Here is a 16311-nt window from a genome sequence, read left to right as displayed (position 1 = left end):
TTGCTCGAACTCAAAGTGAAGTTGCCCGTAGGCTTAGTAGTCGAGTGAGTGATTGTTCGAACTCGAAATAAGAGTAGCCCGTAGGCTTAGTGGTCGAGTGAGTGATTGCTCGAACTCGAAATAAGAGTAGCCCGTAGGCTTAGTAGTCGAGTGAGTGCTTGCTCGAACTCGAAGTAAAGTAGCCCGTAGGCTTAGTAGTCGAGTGAGTGATTGATCGAACTCGAAATAAGTGTAGCCCGTAGGCTTAGTAGTCAAGTGAGTGATTGCTCGAACTCGAAATAAGAGTACCCCGTAGCTTAGCAATCGAGTGAGTGCTTGCTCGAACTCGAAGTGAAGTAGCCCGTAGGCTTAGTGGTCGAATGAGTGATTGCTCAAACTCAAAATAAGAGTAGCCCGTAGGCTTAGTAGTCGAGTGAGTGATTGCGCAAACTCAAAAGAAGAATAGCCCGTAGGCTTAGTAGTCGAGTGAGTGATGTCTCGAACTTGAAATAAGAGTAGCCCGTATGCTTAGTAGTCGAGTGAGTGCTTGCTCGAACTCGAAGTAAAGTAGTCCGTAGGCTTAGTTGGACTTGATCTCGTTGATGTTTTGGTTGGCAGTCCCCGTTTTATGGGGTAATGGTCGGCCGTTAAGCCTGTTTGCATACTAGATCACGAAATAAAGGATGGATTCTGAGATATGGGATATCGGTAAAAAATTCTCTTTATGTCATTATACATGTGTTTATGTTCTATACTAGGGATCGAGCAAAACTATGCGGGCATGGTTCGTTTTGACCATTTGGCCCTTACATTTTTCCCTATCAAGACCCTGTTTGACATGAAATAAATTTCTTATTAGATGGTAATGCCCCCCAGTATTCAAGGTTGTTTGTAAAGAGGCCTCGGATACTGTTGAATTGTTCCCAGTTAGCAGGATCGATGGTTGCCTCATTAAAAACCTTGCCAAAAAACTGTGGCCGGCCGTGGCATCGATCATGCGTTCGATGTTAGGCAGTGGAAAAGTAAGGATCTCGTGGCCGGCCGTGGCATCAATCATGCGATCGATGTTAGGCAGTGGAAAAGAATATTTGTGGCACGCTTTGTTTAAATCCTTATAATCTACACACATTCTAAGTTCGTTCCCCTTTTTAGGGACTACAACTACATTGGCTTACCATTCGGGATATTTCACCTCCCGAATGGACCCTATTTTGAGAAGTTTAGTTACGTCGTCCTTCATGAATGCATGCTTTACCTCTGATTGGGGTCTTCTCTTTTGCTTGACCGGTTTAAACCTAGCGTTCAGGCTTAGCCGATGCGTCGTTATCTCCAGTGGGATCCCTGTCATGTCTAAATGGGACCAAGCAAAACAATCTATGTTATCAATAAGAAATTGAATAAGCTTTTTCCTGAGTTTGGGGGTTAATCCCGTTCCCAAGTATACCTTTCGCTCGGGCAGGTACTCGATCAATATAACCTATTCCAGCACTTCGACCGTTGATTTGGTGGCATCAGAATCTTCGGGTACAATAAAAGTTTGAGGGGTCAGAAGTTCCTCCTCTTCTTATTCTATCTCCTGCTTCTTTGATTCAGTCGAAGCTAGTGGCTATGATTGCTATTTGACTTCATGTTTACCTTCGATGCTCGACCTTTCCGAGGTTGATAGTGTTGATATCGGTGTTACCTCATCCACCGCAAATATTTCCTTTGCAGCATGCTGCTCCCCGTATACTATTTTTACACCGTCTGACATTGGGAATTTCATCATTTGGTGGAGAGTCGAAAGGACTGCCCTCATATTGTGGATACAAGGCCTTCCGAGCAGGGCATTGTACCTCATGTCACCCTCGATTACGTGGAACTTGGTATCTTGTATGGTTCCAGCCACGTTCACAGGTAGAGTAATCTCCCTTTAGTTGTTTCACTGGCCATATTGAAGCCGTTTAAGACCCGAGCTGCAGGAACAATTTGATTTTGTAGGCCGAGCTGCTCCACGACCCTCGATCGGATGATATTCGCCAAGCTACCTAGATCCACTAAAACACGCTTAACTTGAACTTTATTTAATAAGATAGAAATTACCAGAGCATCGTTGTAGGGCTGGGAAATGTCCTCTGCTTTTTCGTTGTTGAACGATAAAATGCCTTCAGGCACATAATCTCAGGCTCATTTTTCTCTAGTGATTTATATCTTAGTGTGTTTGAATATGGGTCACTGTGGAGTATCGACCCCACCGACGATCATATGAATGATATGTTGGGGTTCCTCCTGTTCATTTTTCCTATTGGCGTCCCTTTCTCTGAAATGATTCTTGGCTCGATCGCTGAGGAACTCTCGAAGGTGGGCCTCATTGAATAGACGGGCTACCTCCTCCCTTAATTGCCTACAATCTTCGGTCTTATGACCATGTGTGCCATGATACTTGCACATCAAATTTGGGTTTCTTTGGGAAGGATCGGTTTGTATGGGTCTGGGCCACCTAGTATCTTTGATCCTTTCGATTTCTGACACAATGCTCGATGAATCGATGCTAAAGTTATATTCTGATAACCGATATGCTTCTGTGTGATCGGCATACTTGTCAAAACCACTTTTGCTCATAAGTCCCCAAGAATTCTGTCCTCGATCACTTCTTTGATTGTTCCGGGCAGAATTGCATCCTGAACCATTGTTCCTTCGATCTGCGGTATATGGTTGATATCGGTCTCTGTTCGACCTTGAATCCCTGTCGACGTCCCTCTGGTTTTTAACTACCGACCTGTTTGGATGTACTGAACCGGAAGGGGCTCCTAATTGGTCGTCCTCGACTCTGATCTTTGATTGATATCGATTGTGCATATCTTCCCAAGTTACAGCCAGATACTCGATCAAATTTTGTTTCAGCCGACGTGATGAAATCAAACTCCGATCGTTCAACCCTTGGGTGAAAGCTTGAACGGCCCAATCATCTGTGACCGGTGGCAATTCTATGCGTTCCATTTGAAATTTGGACACGAATTCCCTCAGCATTTCATTATCCCTTTGTCTTACCTTGAAAAGGTCTGATTTCCTCGTTGCGACCTTTATGGCCCCTGCGTGTGTCTTTATGAAAGAGTCCGCTAACATGGCGAATGAGTGGATAGAGTTTGGTGGTAGGTTGTGATACCAAATCATTGCTCCCTTCGAAAGGGTCTCTCCGAATTTTGTCAACAGCATATATTTGATTTCATCGTCTTCTAAATCGTTACCCTTGATGGCACATGTGTAAGAGGTGACGTGTTCGTTGGGTTCGGTCTTTCCATTATATTTAGGAATCTCGGGCATGCGGAGTTTTTTGGGGATCGGTTTTGGAGCTGCACTTGGCAGAAAAGGCTTTTGCACGAATTATTTGGAATCCAACCCTTTCAACACCGGTGGTGCCTCCGGGATCTGATCGACCCTGGAGTTATATGTTGCCACTTTTTTGTTGGTTTCTTCGATCCGTTTTGTGAGTTCCTCAAGTATCTTAGCAATTTCGGGATTAGTTCTCGATTCTTGCTCATTTGATCATACTACTGCTGGCTTCGTTCTGTGAGTGATTTCTCGGGGTAGACTGGGCTCTGGCCTGCTCGGTACCTGGGTTTCTCGATCTGCAGATCGAGTACCACCATGAATGCTATTTTCAGGTTCAGAATGTAGGTTTGCCTCAATGGCCACATGCGAATTAACGTCTAATGGCACTTCGACTCGAGCTCCAACAACATCGACAAGCGGCCTTTTGGCCCTGGGCGTCAAGTTGTTGTACTCACCTTGAAGGCCAACTTCGTTGTCGATAGGTAAGGCCATTTAATTAACAGCTCGTCGTTGCTAATCCAAAATCAAAGACACTTCCGAAAACAAGCGTAAAATGGTTTGTTTTGCAGATTCATATCAAATAATCACTATTATCCCTAGCCCCACGGTGGGCGCCAAACTGTTTGTCCGAAAAATGGATAGAGTTGAATTTGTACGTAGTTCTAAGGGTATGTGGTATAACTTGACAGAAATCGTAAGAGTAAGTAGAAATTTCAAATATTGACTATAAAGAAAAGATACAAACAGAGTTGAAAGGAAGATGATTTATGGATTAAACAAGATGAATCAATCTATAAGGCTAAAAAGGATAATTCTTCAATATGGGAGTGTATTGTATCTGAGTTACAATGTATTAAGGACTTGATAGCCCCCTTTACAGGAATAATAACCATCCCTCTTATAGAGGAGGGATCCTACTTTGGATATAATAAAAAATACATAGTGGTTGTAACGGCTCTTGTCTCTTGGCTCGATCTTGATCAGACTTGGTATCGGTCGGTTTCCAGGTTTAGAGCTCGATGTGGGTTCGAGCTCGATATTGACTCGGGGTCCAGTATTGACTCGGGGTCGGTATTGGTTGGCCTCTGGCCCTTAAGCTTGATTCCATCACTTCTCATCATAGTTCGATTGGACTCGAGCTCGATAATGACTTCGAACTCGGTATTTGACTTGTCCCTGAAAATCGAAGCTCGTTTGTGCCTTATTCGGATCTCATCTCGATATTATGAAGACTCTCTTCGGTCCATTATGTTCCCATCTCGACCAGTCGTACGAAGGCCGAAATCGGTTTCGACCGTATACAATCTCTCATGGTCATGTGAATGCTTTAATGACTTATTTCTTTCCAAAGGAAAATCCGTTTGACTAAAATGATGCGTATAAGATTTAGGTAGGTAACATAGCGATAGTGGAGAGTTGAACCGAAACACATAAAATTCTAGGATGAACTTACTTTGTTAAATCGTCCGCGTTCACAGCTGTGCTATCTGCACGTCTATTTACACATAGGAAAATAAGTCCATACGTCCACCGAATAACGCGTAACTGGCGCCTATAAAATCTCTCCCAAAAACCTCTTTGTTCATTGTTCCTGCCCTAACACCAGAAGAAAGAGCAAAAAAAGAATTGCAGAGAAATGGGTATTCTCAAAGCTACTGCGTTGTTAGATGATCTGATTGAGAAAGCAGGAGGTTGTGCTGTCGTTGATGGCGGTTTGGCCACGCAACTCGAGAAGCATGGCGCTTCCATTAATGATCCTCTCTGGAGCGCTCTTTGCTTGATCAAAGATCCTGATCTTGTCAAACGGGTACGCCAAACGCAAGGAATTTATTTGCGTACTACTAATATGTGGCTAGCTTTATTATTTGAATGCGCGCAGGTACATTTGGAATATCTGGAAGCTGGCGCAGATATACTAGTGACCTCATCCTACCAGGTACGTTATGGCTAATTCCAGGATTTAAAAATCCTACTTATTTGGAACAGTTTCTAAGTTTATGGTTGTAGGCCACAATTCCAGGATTTTTATCAAGGGGATTATCCATTGAAGAAGCAGAATCGTTGTTAGAGAAAAGTGTGAAGTTAGCAGTTGAAGCCCGGGATAAGTTCTGGAATGTTGTGAAAAGAAATCCCACACAGAGCTATAACAGGGCTCTGGTTGCAGCCTCAATTGGAAGCTATGGAGCGTATCTTGCTGATGGTTCAGAGTACAAGTAGATTACCTTGTTTTATTATGAACTACGAACAAATTCAATTACATTTAATGTATGTTTGAGGTCCCAAAAGTCTTCATCTTGTGAACTTTGTCCCTACCAGCGGAGATTATGGACCACATGTAAGTCGGGATAAGCTCAAGGATTTCCATCGACATAGACTACAACTTCTTGTGGATGCAGGACCAGATATACTGGCATTTGAGACCATTCCCAACAAATTAGAAGCTCAGGTATTGTCTTGCATTTAATTCCTTGTATATAGATCGCCATTATTTTGTAGGAAGAGCTATGACATCGTTGTTTGGCAGTAATGTTCACCAGACATCTTGTTAATCATTGTGGATATTGTTTACCCTTAAAATGAGTAACAATTAAATTTGTTCGCGGTTTAAAGGATAAGGATTTAATTTAACACGAATGATCTAAGAACAACAAATAATTAAATTAAAGAGATAAAAAAGGATCAAACCAAATGCGGTGGAACGATTTAGCGTGGCTTTAAGTTGAACTTTGAAATTGGCTCCGATCGAGCCCTCGATACGGGCTTAGTTGTAACTAAAGAAAAGAGGAACTGAAGAACACTTTGAGCAACAACTAAAAGACAAAAATAAACTTTATTGCTATGATATGCGTGGGACAGTGGGTTAAAAATAAAAAAGTTCTCCCTTTTATATAGTAGGGGAGTTTAATCCTAGTACAAGTCTAAATAAGATAAAAATCCTCTCTTTTTTTCGGTAAATGTTGATCTGCAGTTGATATCAGGCGAGATTTGCGCCGTAATATCCGGTTGAGGGCGGATATTATGGCTCCCCACTTATCGTGCTTAACTGTTTCTATTTTTCCTTAATCTCGAATCTTTACTCTGCCCGGACCCTATGTTCAGCCATGTCCAATTCCGAATGTACAGTTCGTCCTCCCCAGGCTCCGAAACGAGGAACCCTTCGGCTGTAATCGAGGTTGCGTCAGATCATGCTTCCATCTCGTTTCTTTACCGGAAAATCGGGGTAACATTATCCCCGATTTTAATTGCACACAAATATCTATCTTAATCGGTTCTTGCTTTCTTGATTAAGAGCAGAATACATTCATATAATTGACATCTCCATATATTTATTTGTCTTGGCAGGTCAATAACATTCTTTTTGAAACATGGATCTATTAAATTGCTTACACAGTAAAAACACTGGCATAAACAGCTTCTTAATAATTCTTTTTTTATTATTCAAACAATGTATCCCCAGTCTAATTCTTAATAACACAGCTAAAGTAGGACAGAGTTTATTTCCCACGTAGAGGAAATAAGAGCTCCAAGGTGCCTCATATAGGCTCAAATGCCAAATCATCTGTGTGTCTTAACAAAAAATGTTGCTTAAAATGCCTTCTAGAACGACAAATGATTTTTGCCTGCACCCTTTGAAATTGACATAATTTGTAGCTAAACGTTCTGAATTTTTACTTTATTTGGTAGTTTTCGCCAAGGCAATACTAGGCTTGGAGATTGGTTCATTGAAATTTTCCGTACCACATTATGAAATTAATGGTGCAGGCATGTGTGGAGCTGCTTGAAGAAGAAAATGTACAGATTCCTTCTTGGATATGTTTCAGCTCAGTGGATGGTAAGAACGCGCCATCGGGAGAAAGCTTCAAGGACTGCCTTGATGTAATTAATAGGAGTGACAAAGTTAGTGCATTTGGAATTAATTGCGCACCTCCCCATTTTATTCAAACTCTCATCCAGAAACTTAAGGAGGTAATCATTCTCATTTGTAAGAAAATTATCTTTATAAGATAAGTTCAGTAGAATCATAACTTAGAAATTGGGCACATCATTTCTGATCTAGTTCAATTCCACAGTTGACAACAAAGGCAATAATTGTTTATCCCAATAGTGGTGAGATATGGGATGGCATTTCAAAAAGATGGCTGGTAACTTTTTCTTATCACATGCCTGGATTCCCAGACTTCCTTTTGAGTGAATCTCTAGGTATATATTCATAACACTATTTGATGACCTTATTGGCAGCCATCGAAATGCTTTGATGAAGAGAAGTTCGAGCTGTTTGCACCAATATGGCGCGACGCAGGTGCTAAACTCATCGGTGGTTGTTGCCGGACAACACCGTCCACTATTCAAGCTATTTCAAAAGCCCTAAAGGAAAGATCTGGATTCGACTGAGCTTTCTAACTGGGCCATCAAAGGTTCAGAAAATGCTTATCAAATTGTTGTATTTGTGTATCTTCATTTATAACATAGGAAAAACGATATAACTTCTTGTTAGGGGTGGGGGAAAAAGGTGTTGTTGGGGGTGAGTGGTGATTAAGAGGTAGTAGATGGAGCAGATAGTAGCTATTGATCCAAACAGAGCAGAGAGAAGCAATTGATAAGGATTTGGTTAGCCCATCAAGTACCCCTTTGTTGTGGCATTGGTTCGGAATATCCCAGTAGCCATGCTGTGTCTGCAAAAATTGCATATTTACAAATTATCTCTATCTCGGTAGGCAACATTAGCACTTAAAAACTGTTTGACAAACAGAACTTAAGGTAATCCATAGATTAAACTATACCATTGAGCAAAAAAAGATCTGTGGGGTACACTCAAAGTTAGATGGTGTTGAGCTGAGCCTGAAATGATGTTTTGATAATTAACATACCATATCCGAGAACCAGGTTTCATGTTCCAACTTGGTGTGCTACTAGACTAATAGACAGATTGTTGACGATTAATTTTGACCCTCCCTCTCTTCTAATTAAATTATTACGCTTCTTGATCAATAATAATGTAATAAGGTATTTTTGAAATTATTATTCAAATTATCTATTTTTCTAGACATATATAGTAAGTAATATATAATATGCTTATAATTATAAAATAATAATGTAGTCTTAAATAATTACAATCATACCACCACTATTATTTTAATTAATTAACCAATCGGCTTTTATGATTTTAATATATATAACTATGAGATTTTTTAAATTATTTTGATAATATAAAATTAGCTTGTAGTAGTTGGTTAATAATATTTCTGTTAATTGTACTTAGTATGTTTTATTTGGGATTAAATAAGTTTACTTAATTTAATTATGAAAAAGGGGTTAAGATTTAAAACAGGATACATTTGCAATTAGTGAGTTTAGATTAAAGTGGCTATGGGGTTTAATTTCAGCCTATTCTTACAGAACCCAACAAATTTGTCCAAAATTGGCCGAAAAAAGCACTCCAAAGTCTCTCACAGTGCACAGGGATCGTTGATCAAACTTATCAACGGTCCACATTAATCACACTTTTTCCCTTTAATTTTAATCCCTTCAGTTTGTATCTCAACCGTTGGATCAATATGATCCAACGGTCCCCGTTTAATCCTCATAATTATTATTTTTTTATTCTTTAAACTAAAAAAATATGAGCCATTGATCTAATTGATCCGACGGCCCAAGAACACTCCTCCATTTTAAACATACCAACCCCCCAAACCCTATGACATTCCCTCATTATGACAGCCGCCAAATCTCCCCTTTCCTCTCTCGCTCTCGCCGTCCTCTCCTCTTTTCAATCTCTAAGACTTAGCACAAATTGAAGCAAAGTCACTAAGAGACAACTCTGAGACCATTATCATTACCCCCAGCTACGAATCTAGCCGAAAATGCCTATTTCCATCATCCCATTCCAAACCCCCAAATTCTGAAACCTTATCCTCAAATATGAAAGGCCCCGAATCTCATCATCACACCCACCTCTGTTCAAAATTTCCATTAAAACATGGCATGCAACTTCAGATTCATGAGAATCTCAACCTCACCGTGACGTATGATGACCCAGAGGCCAAACAAAGGGACCTCTGGGTAAAAGCTTTGTCCGGAGGTCACTAAGCTTCAACGACTAGCCTGTTCTGAGAGGGTAATCCTTATTCTCTTTTCCCTCTGTTTTTTTTATCTTTTTCCCTTGATATGGTCATATGATCTTTCATTAGCATTCATAATTCTTCTCTGTCTTCTGTCAATTTTGAATGTTCAAACTAAGAATCCTAAGGCCAATCCTTGGCTATAAATACCGTCTTAAATGCATCACCTAACAATCGAACAACTGGTAGTAAATGCAACTACACTAAAGTATAAATATCTCTGCCCATCGCTTATAATTTCTTTTCCTTTTTTTCGTTTATAGTTGAGCTTAATCGTCTTGAAGTTGGCTGTGAGTACTAATTCCTAACAACTAAGTTCAATAAACTGGTTTGTTGCCCTACGGAAGGTCAGTACACTTTTTACAATTCGTTTCAATGGCCAGATCTCGTTTGTAGCTTCTCATGTGTAGTTATTCTACTTAATTGGTGTAATGTGTGTGTTTCAATCTTGTATTGGCAGTCGTGTGTATCTTATCATGTTAGCATATGAAGCATGTTATGAGATTTGTCTACCTAGCTTAGCATGTTATACTTTATGGTTTAATCGTGATCATGTTTCGTTTTGTTAAATACCTATTGACTTGAAATCACATGTCTGCTTTGTTAGTGTAAGCTGTAAACAAGTGCTCTTGCCATCTTATGACTGTTTGTTGTCGTGAAGACTATGTTTCGAAGTTTTTCATTAGCATGAGTTGACACTGCCTAGTCTGTTGGTTAAGCACTGTTGGTATATGATGCTTGATAGTTCTAACTAAATGTTATTCTCTTTTACTATGCACTATTATGTTATAGATACCATGCCTATAGGGTTTAATTTGATATTAAAATCAGATTACTCTATCATGTTGAATAGCTCTTGTTGTCACCTCTGTTAACATGACCTTTGTGAGGCTAGTTCTGAGCCTGAAATGCTTGATCGAGGTAGCTAAATATGCATTGAAGTTTGGGTCATTAAGTGACTGTCCTAGGGTTGTTTTGGTTTTCTGTAAGTTCTGATTCATGATGAGTGCAAAAGTAATGCTTGTTGTTGTGTTCCTAGTGAAGTGCTAGACCTCTATTGAAACCTAATAAGGGAATACATGTTTGGAATGTTTATTTCTTGCTAAACTCTAACTAATGTCTCAATCTTGAAAGCATCTTTAACATAGTAAGCATGCCTATAAGAATAAATGATTAACAACTTTTATTCTGAGATTTTATTTGATCATATTTGGCTGAAACAATGACTCCTAAGAAGATTATGTATGTGTCATGGCATGTAGAGTGATTCTTAGTTGACTCTGAGCCTTTGAAACTTCTTAAACCCTTTTGAGATCCTATAAGTGATGATATACTCCTGCATCATATACTCTAACAGTGATCATTTACTAAGGATACTTTGAATTTGAAGCATGTGTTAATGCCCTGCTTATCTATGTCATTTTACCTAACTGATAATTTAATATTAGTGATAATCTGTGAATAAGACTAGTTTTTTTGAGACTGTTGTGCTTCATTTGATTAAGTCCTTAAACCTGTCATGAATTTAAGAAATTGCATAGACCTTCTGTGTTTTAAGAAGTTTTATTGTGGTTGCTACTTGGGCCTTCTTGACCAATTTGCTTGTGTGAAGACTTTAAGTCAAGATTTATATGTCAAACCTCTATGGAAGAGCAGGGTTCAGTTGTTCATGGCTTCTGTTGTGAGCTTGACTTCACTATCAAAGGACCCCGTCCCTGGCACAAGCACTGTTCCAGGTCCTAGAGACCCTTGTAAACTCCGAAGTGTCAGGGTTCATAGGAAGACTTTGTAGGTGAATATGGTTCATTCTAGCCAATGATGCTTGGCCTTGACTAATCCTTAGAGGGGTGTCACAAATAAATTTTAGCTTAGCTTTGTCCTTTGGATCAAATTCATATTCATCTTTTATGATTCTGTATTATGTCTCAGGTACAAGTGCTAATGAAATCTTTTTTTTGCATGAACCATTGCTAATGAAATCTTTTTTTTGCATGAACCATTTGGGCCTGTGGAGTTCATGATAAACTCTTGCGCAAGACCACTGAGCTGAGCTGCGTACTCTTTCTGTCGGGCCACTGTGCTAAAGTCTGCTGCTGCTTAAATTTAAATTGGGCCTGACTAATTGTCAGCCCAACACAGAGTCAAGTCCTTCTCCTCACTTTATATCATTGTGTCACGACCCAAAATCCCGCCTTAGGCGTCGTGATAGCATCTAATCTCTAAGACTAGGTAAGCCGATTACTTACAACAGTTAAACAAGTTAAATAGGATATTTTAAAGAAGAATTAGATATAAAAATCGAAATAAAGGTGAAACAAGCATATGCGGCAATAATCACTACAACCTCCCAAGATTAGGTAATACAGAGTCACAAACTCTAGATGAATACATAGAAATATCTCAGAGTCAAAATACAATACAGTTCGGATAACGAGTTGATAGTACAATCAAAAGGAAAAGGACTCCAAGGGACTGCGACGACCAAGCAGTTTTACCTTAAATTCTCACGATCAAGAAGCTAACTCCGCTGAGTCCGTTATCTCCAATAACTGGATCAACACAAAAATGTGCAGAAGTGTAGTATGAGTACACCACAGTCGGTACCCAGTAGGTATCAAGACTAACCTCGGTAGAGTAGTGACGAGGTACAAGTCATGACACCTACTAGTCATAATAACCTGTACAGTATATGAGTATAAAGCTAATAAGGTAAGCAAGAATCAGTAAAATGACAATAAGGAATAAACATGTGATATAAACAGTAAAGTAACCCGAACACCGTTAAAGTACCAGCGAAACTAAATAAGATAAACAAATGACAACCAAATAATCAAGCCGTTCTAACACAAGGTTTACAACAAGATTACTCCGAGATACCTCATCTCATAAACACAAGTCACGAGTCTCAAATCACATATCATATGCTCACAACACCTCGTGCCCATATTATCAATTACGACCGCAAGGACAACTCACGTGCCAATATCTCAGTCCGCTTGGCATGGTAACAGGCTCACTATCGCAATCCGCCCGGTGTGGTTACAAGCTCAATTCCACAATCCGCCTGGCATGGTCACATGCTCAATATCACAATGGAAGCAGATAATACAAGAATACATGTGCATGATCAATGAATGTCAAGTTTCATACTCCTGAACTGGTGTAAACGGCATGCTACGGTGTATGCTTGTGCGAGTGTACTATTACAGTCCAAGTCAACAAGTAATATCAAAGACATCGAGTAGTTCATTGGAAACAACACAACAAGACACGTAAGGCACATAGCACACACACGGAAAATCACACCATCACACAAAATTCATCACATTGTGCCCCCAGGACAAAACATATCAACCCTAACATAGCCCTCTTATCTCTCTGTAATGATAATATCATAATAGCCACCCTTATCACTCTGTCCAGACAATACATCACGATAGCCACCCATATCACTCCATATAATAGCCACTCTTATCGCTCCGCCCAGACAATAAACTCAATAGTCACTCGTATCACTCCGCCTAATCAACAACAGTGAGATGCCACCCTTATGTTCCGCATTAAATAATCAATCGACACAAAAATCCACATGTGCTAACATCACAACAACACGACATATCAATTCGTATCATAAGTGCCCATAGGCCACAACCTTTCCAAAACAGCAATATCGATGTCACCACAACACATATCCCACGGCTCAACCATGATGTGAACAAAAATCTCACTAACAATAGAATGAAACGGAAATTAACTCAACAATGAAAGATACTCCATAAATAACAACTTCAACTAAAGTAGGTTAATAACTCTCAATAAGTCCAACTTACATTAATTTCTTATGAATGAACTTAACAATGAAAGGCATGACATATACTAACAACTTCAATTGAATACATATAAGAGTAACTCAAGAACGGCGGATAGAACATGTTGTAACAACTTTGGTTAACGCATAATAAACTTGACAATGAAAGATGTAAAATATAATCGAAACTTCAATTAAGACACATAAGAGTAAACTCGACAATGGGAGCTAGAGCATGAAATAACAAATATACAATATAAGCATATACGAGTGAATTCAATAACGAAAAATGTAACAAGTAATAACAATTTCTAATTATATGCATAAAGTAACCCATGAGTCTAAATCGATCAATTTTTTCACATATAAGGCACCACACACTCGTCACCTCATGTACACATCTTTCACATAATTCAAACAATACAATCAATCTAAATCCTAAGGGGTAGTCCCCCCTCCCCCCCACAAGGTTAGGCAAGATACATACCTCAAACAAGCTAAATCAGTACTCTAAAAAGAACTTCCCGTGTGAAACAACCTTCGGACAACTCGAATCTAGTCAAAATAACTTAATATCAGAAATAAAAGTAATAGGAAACAATTTCGAATAATAAAGCTCAATCTTGAACAAGAATCAAAAAGTCAACAACGGGCTCGCACCTCAGAACCCGACAAAACTCATAAAATCCGAACACCCATTTTGATACGAGTCCAACCATACCAAAATCATCCAATCCTGACCTCAAATCAACATTTTATGTTTTAGAAAGTTTATACAAAAATCTCCAATTTCTCCAATTCAAATCACTAATTTAATGATAAAAACAAGGATGAAAACATGAAATATAACCAAATCCGGGTCAAGAATACTTACCCCAATCCAAATCGTAAAACTCTCCTCCAAAATCGCTCAAAACCGAGCTCTACAACTCAGAATATGATAAAATAACCAAACCCTCGAACTATATACTTGCTTCCAGGGATTTCCGCATTTGCAGACAAAACAGCGCATCTGCGCTCTCGCTTTTGCGAGCCAAATCCCACACCTGCGGCTTCCACTTACCAGACCAGGATCGCACCTACGAATAGATCACCGCATTTGCGACCCCGCAGAAGCGCCCAAATCTCTGCAGAAGGGAACGACCACCTTGAGTCTCTATTTCGCATTTGCGATCAATATTCCACAAATGCGATATCGCACCTGCGGTTCCACATCCACAGGAGCGAAACATCTGAACATGCCCCAACATCGCAGAAGCGACCAAAATTTCATAGAAATGACTCCGCACATGCACTCCCACTTGCGCAGATGCGAAACACGAGAACCAGGCCTGCCTAAAATATGGAAATGATCCGAAACTCGTCTGAAACACACTCGGGCCCCTCGGGACCCTGTCCAATCATTCCAAACAATCCCATAACATAACCCGTACCTGATCGAGGCCTCAAATAACATCAAACACTATCAAAACTACGAATTGCACCTCAATTCAAGCCTAATGAACTTTCAACTTCAACAACTCGTGCCGAATCATATCAAATCAACTCGGAATGACCTCAAATTTTGTATGCAAGTCCCAAATGACACAATGAATCTATACCAACTCCCATAATCACAATCCAAACTCAAAATCAATAAGGTCAAATCCCGATCAAACCTCTCAACCTTCCAAACCTTCAACTTTTCAAACTTTCGCCAAAAAGTTTCAAATCAACCTACGGACCTCCAAATCCAAATGCAGACATACACCTAAGTCAAAAATCACCATACGAAGCTATTGGAATCATCAGAACACAATTCCAACATCGTCTACATAAAAGTCAAACTCCGATCAACTCTTACCACTTAAGCTTCTAAAATGAGAATCATCATTCCATATCAACTCTGAAACGCACGAAAACCAAAACTGACCATAGACACAATTCATAATACACAACTCGAGACCTTAAACCACCGAACATAATGCTGAATCTCAAAACGACTGGTCGGATCGTTACACGTTGCCACTATTAGCCCATTCATATTTATATGTTGAATTGTGGAACTAATAATGTATTATGTGATTTTACTTTGTGGTGTGATGGTAGGCTATAATATTGTATTTTAGTCGCCTACTGCACTTTAATTTATTTCACTTCAATTGAGTTTGATCTTTAATCGCTAGTGTTTTGTACTAATTGTGTGTTTTATGCCTTGTAGGAGTGATTCCGAGCTATGTAGATATTTTGGAATGAATTCGAGTTATTCTGAAGCTTTGAAGTCTGAGTAAAAGCCCAAGGATTAAGTTGGAGTCATGTTCGGGGTTCAACGGGCAATAGTACACTTAACAAGAGAAACAAATTGCGAGCAAGAGGTCACCTAGGTGCGCGATCGCGCACTAGGCACGTAAGTAGAGTAGTACACTGTCCAAAGTGCGCGACCATATGCGCCAGCACACCTCCAGGTGTGCGACCGCACACATCCAATCCCGAAATTGTCTTATTTCGCCTAAGAAAAGGTGTGTTCGTTTTGGCCCGACCCTAATTGGTATATATATATATATATGGAAAAGTGGTAATTTTTGGACTCTTGACACATCTAAGACCTAAGGAGGCTAAGGAGGAGTTAGAGAAGCAAAAGCACAAGGAGTTTATCATTCAATCCTCACTCAAGACAAGAGTTTCGATCGTTTTATATTTTCCTTTGCTTTAAACATACTTGTGATGAATAGCTCCATATCTATGGAGTAGTTCTTTTTAGGGTTTGATGGATTTGGTGTATTGATATTTGTTTGTGGATTATAACTCTAGTTTTTATGTATTGACTCATTTTGGATGATTTAATTGTTGCATCTATATTCACATGTTCATGTAATCGAGAGAGGTATAACTTGTGATATCGTTGCATTATCTTGTTGGCTGAGTTCATTAATTCTTCTTAGTAATAGAAAGAGTCTAGTTGAATTATTGTTTAACCCTAGTTAGGCGGATAATCGAGAGAGGTTCTCCTAAAGACCAATCCACTACAAATTCTTGCATATCTTCACTGAGCTTAAATTAGTTCATATTGTGAGGTTGAGACTTAATCGAGAGAGAAGTTTCTACTAAACATTT

At 39.4% G+C, this 16311-nt stretch overlaps 1 protein-coding gene and 1 long non-coding RNA gene across 4 annotated transcripts; both read left to right on the top strand.

The window, feature by feature from the left end:
- The first annotated feature begins 4840 nt into the window (after positions 1-4840).
- LOC107798163 (homocysteine S-methyltransferase 1) lies at positions 4841-7939 on the top strand. 3 transcript variants are annotated; one of them, XM_016621130.2, is made up of 7 exons: positions 4845-5098; positions 5171-5227; positions 5299-5504; positions 5608-5737; positions 7054-7257; positions 7362-7433; positions 7531-7939. In XM_016621130.2, exons 1-7 carry the CDS (start codon positions 4928-4930, stop codon positions 7681-7683), a joined length of 993 nt encoding a protein of 330 aa, XP_016476616.1. In that variant the 5' UTR covers positions 4845-4927; the 3' UTR covers positions 7684-7939. The 3 variants fall into 3 exon arrangements, with proteins under 3 accessions (XP_075085749.1, XP_016476616.1, XP_075085750.1); XM_075229648.1 differs by having other exon boundaries at positions 4841-5227; XM_075229649.1 differs by having other exon boundaries at positions 5029-5227; positions 5312-5504.
- Positions 7940-9412: 1473 nt separating this feature from the next.
- Positions 9413-16038, top strand: LOC142168745 (uncharacterized). Its single transcript, XR_012698692.1, has 2 exons — positions 9413-11639; positions 15419-16038. It is a non-coding gene; the product is annotated as an uncharacterized LOC142168745 (long non-coding RNA).
- The last annotated feature ends 273 nt before the right edge of the window (positions 16039-16311 follow it).

This window comes from Nicotiana tabacum, chromosome 14, assembly GCF_000715075.1.
Source record: "Nicotiana tabacum cultivar K326 chromosome 14, ASM71507v2, whole genome shotgun sequence".
Taxonomy (NCBI): Eukaryota; Viridiplantae; Streptophyta; class Magnoliopsida; order Solanales; family Solanaceae; genus Nicotiana; species Nicotiana tabacum.
The sequence above is the reverse complement of the archived record's forward strand: the minus strand, read 5'-3'. Positions and strand labels throughout refer to the sequence as shown.